The sequence below is a fragment of the Condylostylus longicornis genome, unplaced genomic scaffold (assembly GCF_029603195.1).
Source record: "Condylostylus longicornis isolate FDR11 unplaced genomic scaffold, ASM2960319v2 ptg000038l, whole genome shotgun sequence".
Classification (NCBI taxonomy): domain Eukaryota; kingdom Metazoa; phylum Arthropoda; class Insecta; order Diptera; family Dolichopodidae; genus Condylostylus; species Condylostylus longicornis.
Window position 1 is genome coordinate 14880886 of NW_026578007.1, and position 14825 is coordinate 14895710.

Below are 14825 nucleotides of genomic sequence, written 5' to 3' on the forward strand. Positions count from 1 at the left end.
GAGATACAGAATGAGGTCTTACAAAACTAACACATACTATTTTTAAATCAACCATGATTTATGCGTTATGCTCATTATATTGCACAATTTTATTGAATAAAATTATTTTAATTGGGAAAAAATTATTTACATAAAATTTTTCTTAAATTTAATTTAAAATCTCAAACCAAGTGTTATTTGAGACCTTAATAATACCTTAATAATAATATTTAATAATAATAATATCAGATTATGTTCAATAATTCTGATATTTTGCTTGAATATCAAACTTATTCTCATTATTAAATTTAATAAAATTCTAAAAATTTGATTAAATATTTTTTGCTAATTATTCACATTTAATTTCCATACGATAACAATTCTTTTCATCATCATCATTCCATTTAATTAATTGAGCAATTGGACGGCTTGGTTTCATCATAAGTGTTAAATTTCTATTTATATGTATTGGTGAAAATTTATTAACAATAATATGTTTACTTGGTTCCATATATTTTCTAACAAAAAATATTGTTCCATTATTATTCAATTTAATAAAATCTGATTTATTAATTAAATCATTAATGGTCTTATCATCATAAGCTTGAATTTCAATAATTGTACCATTATAAATTTTAATAAAAGTATGTGTTCCATTCAATTCATTTTCATTTTCAAACATTCTTTTAGAATTAGTTTTTTTTGCATTTAAATTTGAATTTATAATTTCACTAGTAATATTATCATTATCAATTATACGATATTTTACTGAGTTTTCGGAATATTGGTAATTATTATAGCCAAGTTTTTTACAAATTTCCCAAATATCTTTTTGACTTGGTAATGGTTTATTACGTGGAAAACATTTTGTATGCCAAACACCAAAAGATTGTTCAATTAATTGACCATAGCCGTCACTAAAATAACAAATAATTATTAATAAAATTTCATAGTTTAGAAACCTCAAATATTTATTAAAATGCAAAATAATTGTAAACAATTTAATTACCTTAACGACTTTGATTCTGGTGAATATTCTAAACCATAACAATATTCTTCATCTTCACCATCTGGACAATCTGCTTCACCATCACAAACAAAATCTTTTGGTATACATTCGTCGGAGCTATGAAAAAATTTTTACAATATTTTTCTTAATTTTGTTTCAATATTTTTATTTAAATTTCTTAAGTAAAATTACACGCGAGAAGGCGTCTAATGAAGCACATTTCCTTCCGATAATTTAAGCGGAAAATTTATGCTTTAAGAATTTTAATAGGGGAAAAAATCTTGAATAATATGAATTTCTTGAAAGTTACAATCTACTTCAATTTTAAATTAACTAAATAAATAATTCCGATTTCCCGTTTAGCAAAAAAAAATCAAAATAGCAAAAAAAATCTCTGCATAGTTAGCGTATGCAGAGATTTCTAAAAAATCGTAAAATACAAATTAAATTACCTTGAACATTTATAGCTGGTAGGAGAACAATTGCATATTGCCGGACTTTCATCTGATTTATCCCAACAATTTCTAATACCATCACAAATTTTACTCGAATTTGTTGCCCTAAAACAGAACCACAATAACTAATATAGTACAGTAATTACGGAAATGAAAAATCTTAAATAATTACTTACTGTAAATACGTATAGCATGAACAAATAGCTGGTTCATCTGTTAAATCTCCACAATCATCATAATGATCACAGAATTTTGATTTTGGTACACATTTTCCATTTTGGCATTTTATATCGGATGGAGCACATTTATCTGAAAATTTCAAGATTATTTAAATTCATTATATAAAATTGAAATTTTATTAAATATACAGAAAATTTAGAAATAAATTTTTTATAAACTACACAGAGTAAAATTAAAAATAAACACTTACTTTCTTGTCGTGCAAGACATAATTTACTATTTTCATCACTACCATCATGACAATCTAATTCAGAGTTACATATTTTGTGCTCTGGTAAACAATTTCCTAATGGACATCTAAATCCAGTTGAACAATCTAATACTGGCATTGAATAATATGCATCACAATCTGGTCGTTCTATTAAAAATATTATATAAAAAATCAAGGATATTGAAAAAAAACTATATTTTATAGGAGAATATTACCAATAGCTTTTAAAATTTCCTCATATGTTTCAGGACATAAAGCTTGAACTCTTAAATTTATTTCACTATTTTCCATTTCTTCATTACTTTCGCTTAATTTCTTACTATCATTGCATTTACTTTTAACTTCTCTTGAATAAAATGATATTGGATACCAACCAGATTTTGATCTACTTTCACACATTATAATACCATGATGGTTATTATGTCGATGATAATATGAATCCCCGTAATGTAATGAATCTAAAGGATCAAGAAGATAAAATTGAGAATTAGAAATGAGAATAGAGAATATTAAATTAGAGTGTAAATTGAAAAGACATTTCTAAAATTAGTATCCCTCTATCAGTCCGTGCGTGTGTACATCCCTGAGTAATAACAAAATTACCATTCAAGTTTTGACCGTTATCTTGAATATTGCATGTAGACGACAAGCAGACATTTGAATGTCTACATTCAACCAAAACTTTTATTAGACTTTTACTAAATTTTGCATGTATAGTTCCCTAGATACATAAAACGGTACCCATATTTTACAATTTGGGGCAAATCTCGTTCATATCGTCTACATATATTATATTTTTTCATTCATAACTATGTATGAACACTTATGCAATACTCGATAGACAACTGTTTTTTTTATATTATGTTGCATGAATGTGCATATTATGTACTCACCATTTAAAATTTGCATTTCTTCATTTTGATAATTATTATTGCCTTTACAAAAATTCAACAATTCTTTTTCATATGAATTTTTTAAAATACTATTTAAACATAATGTTGTATTTTCATCAGAATCAGGATCTAAATTTGAATTATTATTATCCTCGCAAGTAGATTCCTTGACAGTAAATGTTTTAATTTTATCCAGTTTATCATAAGTAACACTCATGCATTCATCATGATGATTTTTTTCTATATAATTTTCTTCGGAATCATTGTCGTCGTCGTCTTCATCGTCATCATCATCATCATTATCATCATCATCATCAATGCCGTGATTATTCCTGGTAGAATTATATATTCATAAAAATAATAAAAAATCAAAAATTTATATATACAGTCATGTTAAATGTTCGTTGAAAAAAAATACTAAAATATTAGTTGGCACCTAAGGAAATAAGTTTACAGCATACGAGTAATAACAATAAGAATAAGCCGGTAAATAATCGATAAACATTAGAGTTTCGGAAGAGCTTAAAGGAAGAAACTAATGGGTAACAAAAACCAAGTCAAGAATTTTATATAGCAGGCCTAATTTGGTATCATTATTGTGTTGAAATCGTAATTGAATTCATATGACTGAAGACTACCATGTTAATGTGCCGAGCATTTGCGTCTACTTCACACGGAAACTAAATATTTTTAAAGAAATGTAAATAATAAAACAAAAAATTGATGAAATTGTCTTTAGATTCCAACAACTGGAAGTTCATTTAACTGTAGAAATTTACTCAAATGTTCTGAACTTTAAAATAGTTCTTTCATTGCAACTGTATATAAAATTTATGACACTAAAAAAGTACAATGTAATTGTAAAAATAAAATAATGAACAAAAGGATCTTAAAAAGTTTTTATCCTCCATCTCTTCTTTTTATACATTTTCTCTTTTTACATATCATTCTACTTTTACCTTTCGTCTCTGCTCAATGCTGTTTTGTTCTAAATGCCACTTTTATTAATTTCGCGTGTTAATTAGGTTGACAGTTCTCTGATCAATTAATATTTCTCTTATTTTTGAAAATATAATAAACACGAAGCTGGACTCTATTACCAATCATTGTTTCCCGTGTGATCCAGAATTGTGTATTGTAAACTTAAAGTTAAAAGAAATTCGCAAATTGTAGGTGAATGTATTTCAATCCGAAAACATATTCTATACTCCTATAACCCGACAATTACTCTTAATTTTTGAATGGGAAAAACTAAAATTTTCTATACGAATTAGGACAAACTTTAATTTTTACAAAATTTTATTCCAATTTCCTAAAACAACAAACTGAATATTTAAAAGCTCATTATTTCGAAAACAGTATTTCGTCGTATATCGCAAATTAATATTAAGGTAACACAATGACAATATTAAAAATTTTGTAAAAAATTTTTTATTACTATATACAAGAAAGGCATCGAATCATGTTTTCAAGACTGATTTGAAGGATTTTTTTTTGTGCATATGCATCACATACATTCTCAGGTGGTATGAAGTTAAGGGACCCAAGCAAAAAAATAAATAGACAAAGCAAAATAATGGAAAGAAATTGTGATGCTTTGACGTGAAAAAAAAGTCTACCAAAGAATTAAATAAAAAAAAAAACTTTTTTTTTTCCTCCACTAAAGTTTTCAACCAAAAGTGTCAATAAACTTAAATTGAAGTAGGAAAAAATTAACGTAAAATAGGCACATACCTACTTTGATTATTTGGAGAAAGTAAAATTGGAAAACAAATTAATTCTAGCTGGTTTTCATGTACATAACTGTGAACCTGTACGCCGTAAAAGTCATAATTTCACATTCAGATCGTAACGAGCTTTTTTATTTAAATAATCGAAAAATTACGTCAAAAATACTTTTAAATTCAGAATTAGAGGGAATCGGGAACAATATGAGCGATGCCAAAAATATATTGGTGTACATAGTGTTCCAACAACTTATTAAGTCCGCAAAGTCTATCCGAAAAGGTAAAAATTATTTTGCAAGATGCTCAAAGCTTCTGCCAGAATAAGGATGCCATAGAAGAAGGGTCCATACAAAAATCCTTTGAAGCAGTTTTATTTCTTTACAACGAATGACTGTTAACTATAAAGATAGCATTTGCATTACGAAAAATTTTCGTATACTTACTTTATTGGTAAATATGTTGGTAAAACATGCCTTGAAACTTCAATTGGATTCTCTAAGTGTAATAGTAAAACATTCGATTGAACCGATTTCATACAATTTATCCTTCGAATTTGTTCATATGGTCCTTTGTATCCAAGGTCTTTCTTATTATTACCCATTAATGCGGTTACCCAATCTTTTTCCAGGCTATTGAAAATAAAAATAAAAAAAAATTTCCAAAAATTTAAAAAAAAAAAAATAAAAATTTAAATTTTTAAATCATGTAATATATATGTATGTATGTATGTTCAATAATATTTTTAATTTGACGCACAATATTGACTATGTTGATCTAAATTTTGAAAAAAATGTTTATAAACATTTTTCATACACATTCCAAAATTTTTGTATTAGAAAAAATTTCCCTCTGCCTTGTACGACAAATTTAATGGTTTGTGTCCATAATGGTACTAAATTTATTAAAGTTCAACAAAATTTTTTCATATTTTAATTTAAATTCACAATAATTGTTAGTGTCAGTAGCTTTATTATTATAAAACAAAGTATTCACAATTGGCGTTTAAATTTTAATAAGTGAAAATGCGTTAAGTGACATTTATTTAAAAAAAATTTAGTATGGACTATGTAATATTCACAATAACAATTTTGAATATTGTATTTTAATCTATTGTATATTGTATGATTTATAATACAATTAACTTCACAATATGTTTACGAGATTACAAATTGAAAAAATAGAGAAATTTCCATTGTGAATTTTTCTATTGTAAGAGTGGTAATTATTGTATTTTAACTGCAATATTTGAAGATTCCGAATTCGTTGCTAAACGTTACTTTTAATGTTGAAAATTTTATAAATTAAAAATATTTTTCGGAACTTGCACAAAAAAATTCTCGTTTTATACTAGATTTTGTTCATTACGATTATTAACTGAACCTTATAATATATTCCGTGCTTTTCACTATATATTCACTATAGTGGAAGAAATGTTATAACAGAAGCGATAATAACAGTAAGAAACATTTTTAAGAATACCAATAATAAGAAACTAGTAAAAATTTCGAGCTTTTTTTTGGAATTGATGCTGTTTTAGACATTTCATATTCAAAATTGCCAGTGTAGTTTCGAGTAAATGTAGAATGAAGATTCGAATATATGTTGCATAAATAAAATTAAATACATACCTCCATGTTAAATAACATTTAGCTGGTACGGCAACCCAATGCTTATTCAATAAAACACCATTGCATTGAAATACACCATTAGCAAAAATTTCTACTGACCATGGATAATGTGGTGAATTTATATTATCTTTCAAATTATTTGAATTTTCAAAAGTTCTTTGATCATCTTTTTCATTTAGAATAGTATCGTTCAAATTAAATAATGTTGAAATATTAGATTTTAATACAACAAATGGTTTTTGATGCACATTAATAACTGGTTCTAATATTTGTGCAGAAAAATCTTTGGATAAACTATTACTTTCATCAACTTCATTATCGAAATTGTTATCAGGTTCATGAGAATTTGAATATTGTGAACATTCAATATACAATGATTTACAAATTTTTTTATCATCACTTAATGATCTTGGTATACGATAACTTGGTAATTGTGTTCGATGAATAAAATGTGATGACGAATCTCTAAATTCTGAAATTACTTCCATTATTGTTATTTTTTCAATCATATCGCTCTGTATATTTTCATTTGTGGTTCTTAACTGCGAATCTGGTGATGTTTCATCAATTATTAAAGGATCACTTACATTTGAAAATGTACTGCCTTTAAAACCTAATACTTTACAAATGTTACTGGTTGTGTTTGCAATATTTTTATGAAAATCGATTTCATATGAGCATATGATACGCCAAACACCGTTTTTATTTCTAGTAAAGAACCCATTACTATTTAATTGAGGACGTCTGTCTGGATCAAGTGCCACATGTTTTCCATTCGTTAAGGCAACTAAAAATTTTATTTAAATAATGGAAATTCTGAAATAATGGAACTACTTAAATAATTTTTATTTTATATACTTACAGCAGTTCAATTCGTCTTCTTTAAATTGACAATCAATTTTCTCATCACAACGTTTCGAAAGTGGTATGCAAGTTCTTGAAAGTGGGCAAAGGAATTCTCCTGTAGTACAATTATCTAGAAAAATTTATAGGTAAATAGCAATTTATAATGCAAAATATGTAAATGAAATGTTCTTGCAGAAAAGCTTATTATCAACCTACCACAACCCTTTTCATCGGTTAAATCTTCACAATCTGGTTTACCATCACATATGAATGAACTAAGATGGCCCTAAAATAAGAATTATTTTGTTATCATATTTAGATTTTCGGTGTTCAATTGTTTTCAATTTACTCTCAAATAATCTCTGCAGGTACATTCTTCTTCATCAGTTCCATCTTCGCAATCAATGATTCTATCACAACGATTTGTCATGTCCACAGATTGAAGAATTCTAAAATAAATTATAAAGGAAATTGCTTAATAATTTTCGCATCGATAATTTGAAAAATCCAAAAGTTATTTACCTCTTACATATAAACTTCTGTGAACCTGGTTTTAATGTATTAATACCACTTGACAGTTTTTTGAAATTTGTTTGATTATTTAGAGGATTTTCTTCTGATTGGTCATTTTGTGTTGAAAATGAATTTGAATTTTGTGTTGTTATTGAAATTGGCGCTTCCGTTGTGCTGGAGAACCAGTTAAGATCAGTTGAAGAAAAAGCAAATGTTGATGAAAATTCGTTCCATGATTCAGTTGTTAATTCTGTTGATGACTTTAAGATGTTACTGCTCTCTGTTGTTATATCACTTGTTTCCCAATTTGCCGTAGTTGAGCTATCATTTTGGTTGGTAAAAAATGTAGTGGTAATTGGTAAGGTAGTCGTAAAATCAGCGGAGTTCCCAGTTGAAGCTAGATTAGTGGTTGATGAGGATTTATTTATAGTGATGCTCTTGCTAGTAGTAGTTGCACCGTGTGTAATGGGAGTAGTACTTTGATTTTGTTTCTTTTCAAACGTTTCTGTTTTAGTTGTGTCATTATTACTTTTCAGTTCATCATTGTTTCTAAAGACGATTTCTTCTTCAATATCAGGTCGTTTTGATATTTCTTGGATATTTCCAACTAGGTCTGTTGGATATTCACAACCGACTTCATCCTCTCCACCCAAACAATCAACATATCGATCACAACGTTTTCGACTTGGAATACATTTTTCACCTCCCCAAATGCACATATGTCCGGAACAGTCTTGTTTAGTTGGTTGTGGTAAATTCATTCTATGAGATTCATATATCCACTTAGTAATCCAATTTTTGTAAAGAGAAATTCTTGTGTAAACACCAGGTTCACCAGCTCGTGCACATCCTTGTCCATGACTTACTACGCCAGCTAAATACCATTCATTTTCGTAGCCTTCACTGCGGCAAAATAATGGACCACCAGAATCACCTTGACAAGCATCACGACCCCCTTCATCCTCCCCAGCACAAATATTAAAAACTTCATTATCTGCCTTAGTTTTGCAGGTTTTCATTATCGGTACTGTTACTTCTCGTAAATGATCACCTAAGTTATTAATTTAATTTTAATAAATTTCAAGCACGAAATTAAGGAATCTTTAAAAATAAATAAGTTTAATCATACTTCCAGGTCCTTTTTCCCTTATAGCACCCCAACCAACTGCTGTACATAATGTATCTGGTTTGGGACCAATCATCCAATCAGCATCAGTTAGGCCACTTCTACCTTTATCAGGCAAGCATATTGGTCGGACCCATCTATTATATTTAAGTGGTTTTTCAATTTTTAACAGGGCTAAATCATGTACCATAGTTTTATGCTGATAATCATCATGAATAATAGCTTGCAAAACTTTTGATCTCTGTACATTAGAAGAATAACTACTACGACGTAGAAGTCCAGCTTCAACTTCAAAATAATGTCGTTCATAATCAACAAGACAATGCGCGGCTGTTATAATCTAAAATTATTAATCCTTAAAATTTTATAGGTGAACTTTAAAAGAAGTGTTTACCCATTCATTATTATATATTATACCGCCACAATGAAATTTGCCATTCTTATAAATAGCGACAATAAATGGCCATTTTAATGGTTCACATAATTGACCTCCAACTATTCTTAAATTACTTCGTTTAGATCTAGATAGTAATTCTTCTACAGGAGTTGTCATATTTTCATCTCTTTTATTTCTGCCTAAATAAATATCATCAAATTTAGTAGTACCGCATTTAAGTGGTGGACATCGTACATGAGTATATATTGATTGACCGTCTTTTTCACAACTCTGTGTAAATACTGGATGATAGCTATTAGGACTTTTATGTAAAAATGGTCCCGGTATGTTAGCAAATTCATTAAAAACTCTTGGAGCCTCAGTAAGTTTACCCACTTCATTTTCACATGCTTCAGTTGCGTATGCCATTGAATTTTCTCCACAAACTGGATACCATTTTCCTTTAAAATTACGATGAAGAATACCATCCGTGAAAGCTTTAGGTTGAAGCTTTGAAAAAGAAATAAAAATTGAAATGTATTATTACACCAGCATTTAGAGTATTACCATATTTTTGCCTCCAATATCACTAAGTATAGCACTACATTCTTTTTCATCATTTCCATTCAAACAATTTCTGTCACCATCGCATTTGTTTATTAAACTATAACACATCGACATACTTGAATTTCCTGATGCAATATATTCATGAACATTATTATAGCATGAGAACATTAGTTTATCACAACCAAAGCATCCCATTTCGTCTTCACCAAATGGACAATCTGGATAACCATCACAAATACGTGATTCATATAATCTAGATTTACAGGAACAAGCACTTTCATCACTTGCATCAGTACAATCAACTTTATTATCACACCATTTTGATTTATGTATACATTGGTGGCTTGAATGACAAGCTATAGAATCGGAACTGCAATGATTATTTTGTTCAGCGAAGTTTGATCTGCCATACGGTAAAGACATTTGATTTACGAAAGAAGCGTAAACAATATCGGTTTCTTGTGGAATATTTGGATAAAGATTTTTATCGCCTGCGTCTGCTTTTGTATTTTCATTACTGTTTCTAAAATTTCCTGCGTCATGTCTAAAGAATAAAGCTGGAGAATTACTGGCATTAGGCATATATGTACAAAATACTGGTTGTGCATTAGGGCTTATTGGTGTCATTAACGGTGGCTGCTTAAAGTGATGAATGTTTTGATGACCAAAACTGAAAGTGTTGTGTATAAATTTGAATAAATAATTTTATTTTTGATATTTTTTTTATTAATTATTTGAAATTCAGATATTCGATTATTTTGTTATATTCTTACTTTGCTGCCGATGTTGTTCCTCCAAATGGACTAACACTGACTCCATGCTGATTTATTGGAATATTTGGCTGTTGGATGTTTGGTATCGCATAATAAAAGCCTAAAATTTTCATTTGTAAACAAATTGTAAAAACTTGCATGAAGCTTTATATAGGATACCTGGATACATTCCAGCTAATGTACCTATAGGTTGGCCTATAGGTGCCGGAATTGACTGTTGCCATATTATTGGTTGGAAAAATGTTTTAAAATTCGATGGATTTGATGCAAAACATAATGGTGTTGATGGAATTCCATAATTTGGATTTACCATAAATTGGGCAGTTGCTTTTATAGTTTCACCAGTTACAGGAAAAACTCCACTTGTTTGTGCTTTTGCTGTGGTTGCTGTCGTATGGAGCGGTGGTGGAGGTGATGTTACTTTAATTGTATCATTATCACTTAATAAATTAGTTGATGAAAAATGTGGTGGCTTAGAATAAAAATTTCCATGTAGTTTATTTTTATCACCCATTGGAAGTACAGAATTATTTTCTAAAAAAATTTAAACAAATTCGTATTGAAATTTTGAAAATCCAAAAAATTTTTTTAGGTTTCTAAAATTAAAAGACTTACGTAAACCTCTCAAGTAAATATCAAAATCAAGCTCTACAGTACGAAATTGAAAATCTTTAGGGAATACTGCTTTCTTAGTAGTTTCTTCTTCATTTAAATCAACAGAATTTCGAGATTTCAATGATTCAGATCCATGTAGTTTACTCGCCCATTTTTGACCTAAATTATATTCTTCATGACCATATGAATTTTCAGGATCCCAATTAACAGCATGTGATAATGATGAATAATCAGCTATTAAATCATCATGAAAATGTGGTGGATCATTAAAATTTTTAATTGGAATATCAATGAAATCTACAAAACTTCTTTCATCATTGTTATTAATTAACTGATCATTATTTGTACTAACATAAATATTACTATTTTGATCAACATAACTAGAATGTGCACGACCTTTAATTGTTTCGGGTAATTCAGCTGTAGTAGTCCGTTCAGTAGAAGATCGATTACATTTTATTTTTGTAACTTTACCTTGAATTATTTTTGATTTTGGTGTTGTAGAAATAAATTCTTGTTCAGTAACTGTATCAGTTAATGGTTGTGTTGTAAAAATTTTAATATTTGGAATTGGTGATTTTGTAAAATCTTTATAATAATTTATAAGATGTGATAAATTAATTGATTCTTTAATGGTTGTTAATTCTAATTTTTTTATTGTTGGAATTTTGATTGGTTTATCTTTGAATTTGAATTTAATAAAGGTTTCACCTTTCAAATCATCACGCATATCTAAAGGTAATAACGGCATTGTTGATGTTGTCTCTTCATCATCATTATTATCTGATGTAGTAGTTTCTTCAGATTCACTAAATCTAGCATTAGTATCAGGAGATAATGATGATTTTGATTTCGATATTTCAATTTTAGTTGGTTTTATTTCTGTTTGATTTAATTTCTTCAGTATATCATCAATTTTCGTATCATTTGATTTATTAATTGGAATTTGAAATTCATCAGTATTAAATTCTTTTAATAAAGCTGACATTTTGGCCATTACTTTATGAACAACATGTTCGTACATTTCTTTAAAATAATGATTACAGTCCTGTTGATTATTAGTTTCTTTTTTACATCTACGAAATGCTTCTTCTAATTCAATTATTTTCCTTTCATCTCTTTTATTACGAACTTTTGATTTTAAATAATCATATGAAATTTGTAATGGATCTATATCTGAATTATTTATTACAAATTCTGATTTCTCTGAATTACGTTTGATTCGAAGTTTTTTTAATAGTGAACTTGTTATAAATTTATTTTCATGTGAAGTTTCTTCAATAATTGGTAGCAATTTATTAAAACGGCTTTCATATTTTTTTATTTGTTTTATAATATTTGGATCAATATCAACATCAATTAATTTTTCTGCATTATTTTCAAATAATTGGATTACAGAATTTAAATGGCTATTCAAATTATGAAATTCTTCTAATGTATTCCTTTCTATTGTTTTTGGAGTTTTACGTGGAAATTTTGTCATTTCATCTAAATGTGTTTAATTGAAAAAGGAAAGGAGTTGAATTTAGTAAAGTAGTTTGATTAAATTAGTTGCTAAATGAAATTACAGTGGGTACGTTTAAAAATATTGTTGTATTTCTAATTATTTCCAAAAATTTTTCTTTAATTTCATTTAAAAATTAAAATTTTCTATATATGTAGGTATCTAGATTAGTTTTTTTAGTTTTTTATTCTAAATTCAAAATTTTGCTTTAATCCAATTTGAAATAATTTTAATCAATTAATTATTATAGAATTACAAAAAGCACAGCAAATAGTTTTAAAAATTAATTATTTCAATATATTTATAAAAAAAATAAGATTATTGCATGTACCTTGCTGTATTGGTAATAATCCTGCGCATACTGCAAAAATTATTAAAGTTAATGTTAAAATAATTAAAACTAGTAAAATTTTCCATAATGCACTCAATTTTAATTTTGATTTAAATTTTGTAATTCGATCAGGTTCTGAAAAATAATAAAAAAATTTTTAAATAATTATGAATTTTATGAAAATTAGAATAATTTTATTTAATTCGTCATTTTAATAAATTAGTTTTTGTAATTAATGACTTATTATTTATACTATACACTAAACTAAGCACACTGCCTTGTTTCGTATTTTGAAATTTAATGTTTTAAAAGCCATTCACTTTGGAAATAAGCCATTATTATCTATAGAGTCTGTTAGAGATTATTTCAATAATAATAATTGAAATTTCAAAAACCAAGCTCAAACCAAGAGTAAGGAGAAAGTAAATGAAAATTAGCATATCTAGGCTTAGGTACATTACGTACTCAAACTATTCATTTAATCTTCTATCGAATATATTTGAAATTATATGAGCTAACATCATTTAAATAAACTGATTTCATTGATAAATTTCTGTTATAATGATGATATTATACGTATATGTTTTATAAAATAAACTTTAACACTAAACAAAAATTGCCAATAATATTTAATTTTTTATTATATTTTATAATATTTTTATGAGTATATGTGAAATAATGTTATACATATATTATAAATAATCATCAAAAATTTAAAAAGTAGTAGATTTTAAAAAAAACATCGCAGATTTCAAAAACATAATTTTATTGAGTTTATATAACCCTATCTTTTTTATGGGTGCAAATAATTGTGGTCGTTGCGATATTAATTTTGTATAAATTAAAAATGTTTTTAAATTGCAAATGAATTCTGTGACTATTTCGTTGTAAACCACTGTTTCTCTAATATTACACTACAATAGAAAATCTTCTAGTAATTTAATGCCTTCCTTTAGGCAAATTTTTCTTATTTATCACAAGATATTTTTTTGTTGTTTGATTATATTGAAATAATACTGAAATTTTTGCACAATGAGCGTATAACAATTTTGTTCTCTTAATTTAATGTTAAACCCAAATGAATTTTCAAGAAATTTTCAATAATTTTAGAAATTTTAATTTAAAGTTCTTGGATAAAATATTAAAAAAAAATTTTTTTGATATTGTAATTTGTTATTTATTAAATCACATTAAAATACACATATTCTGATATTCACATACAATGGTATACACAAATTTCATATCTGAATTATTATGTCTGTCGAAGGATACACTTAAAAAAATTTACATTACTTTCACAATAATATTAATAATTTTAAAAATTGATTTTAATAATAAGGATGAAAAAAATTTTTTTTTTAAAAAACAACTTTTATTCATAATATTTTTTTTTCCAAAATATTAAAAATCAAACAAATTTCTGTAATACCATTGAATAACCTTATAAACTTATAACCATATAAAGCCAAAATAATTTACCTTCAAGTAAATAATGATTTAAAGGTTTCATCTTAATTCTATATAGTCTTTTTTTTCCGTGTACATTCACTTATATTAAATTACACGAAATCGTTTCAAATTTTAACACAAAATATTCTTGTATTACTAAAATCATATATAAGCGCGTCTTACAAATAACATCTGTTTTAAACGCGAATCATTATTAAACTAAATTATAATTATAATTAATTAATATAAATTCAATTAGAAACAAAATATAATCATCAACAGTATTAATCAAATTAAAATTATTTTTTATTTAAAAAAAAAAAATTTACTTAAATCAATTCAGGTCAAAATACGGCAAAATTTGCTTAAAATTTATAAATACTGGGAAAGACCTATTAAAAATTTTTATATATATATATATTTTTTTTTTTGTTTATTTATTTTAAATATTAAGTTGAAAAATTTTTCTTTTTAATATTAAAATTTACAAATTCAGCAAAAATTTTTAAATACATATTTAGTTACTTTTATATAAAAGCTTTCTATAATGATATTTTAGGAAATTAATATTGTTATAAGCACC

General features: G+C 26.6%; 1 protein-coding gene across 1 annotated transcript; it reads right to left on the reverse strand.

The window, feature by feature from the left end:
• Positions 1 to 328: 328 nt before the first annotated feature.
• Positions 329 to 14303, reverse strand: LOC129608950 (serine protease nudel). The gene is made up of 25 exons (XM_055520756.1): positions 14273 to 14303; positions 11959 to 12326; positions 11670 to 11856; positions 11433 to 11483; positions 10959 to 11378; positions 10503 to 10877; positions 10344 to 10443; positions 9571 to 10240; positions 9373 to 9513; positions 9022 to 9294; positions 8631 to 8967; positions 7511 to 8552; positions 7338 to 7437; positions 7205 to 7274; positions 7005 to 7118; positions 6143 to 6929; positions 4958 to 5143; positions 2788 to 3119; positions 2110 to 2352; positions 1874 to 2041; positions 1620 to 1752; positions 1441 to 1548; positions 989 to 1105; positions 660 to 896; positions 329 to 497 (listed from the first exon to the last, which is right to left on the reverse strand). The coding sequence occupies exons 1-25, from the start codon at positions 14301 to 14303 to the stop codon at positions 329 to 331; spliced, it is 6759 nt and encodes a 2252-aa protein (XP_055376731.1).
• Positions 14304 to 14825: the final 522 nt, after the last annotated feature.

Excerpts from the sequence above, each read along its gene's own strand:
- LOC129608950 (XM_055520756.1), bottom strand. The coding sequence starts at position 14,303 with ATGAAACCTTTAAATCATTATTTACTTGAAG. Across the intron at positions 10,444-10,502 it reads ATTAGCTGGAATGTATCCAG|GCTTTTATTATGCGATACCA; the intron begins GTATCCTATATA and ends TGAAAATTTTAG. Across the intron at positions 1,753-1,873 it reads ATGTCTTGCACGACAAGAAA|ATAAATGTGCTCCATCCGAT; the intron begins GTAAGTGTTTAT and ends TGAAATTTTCAG.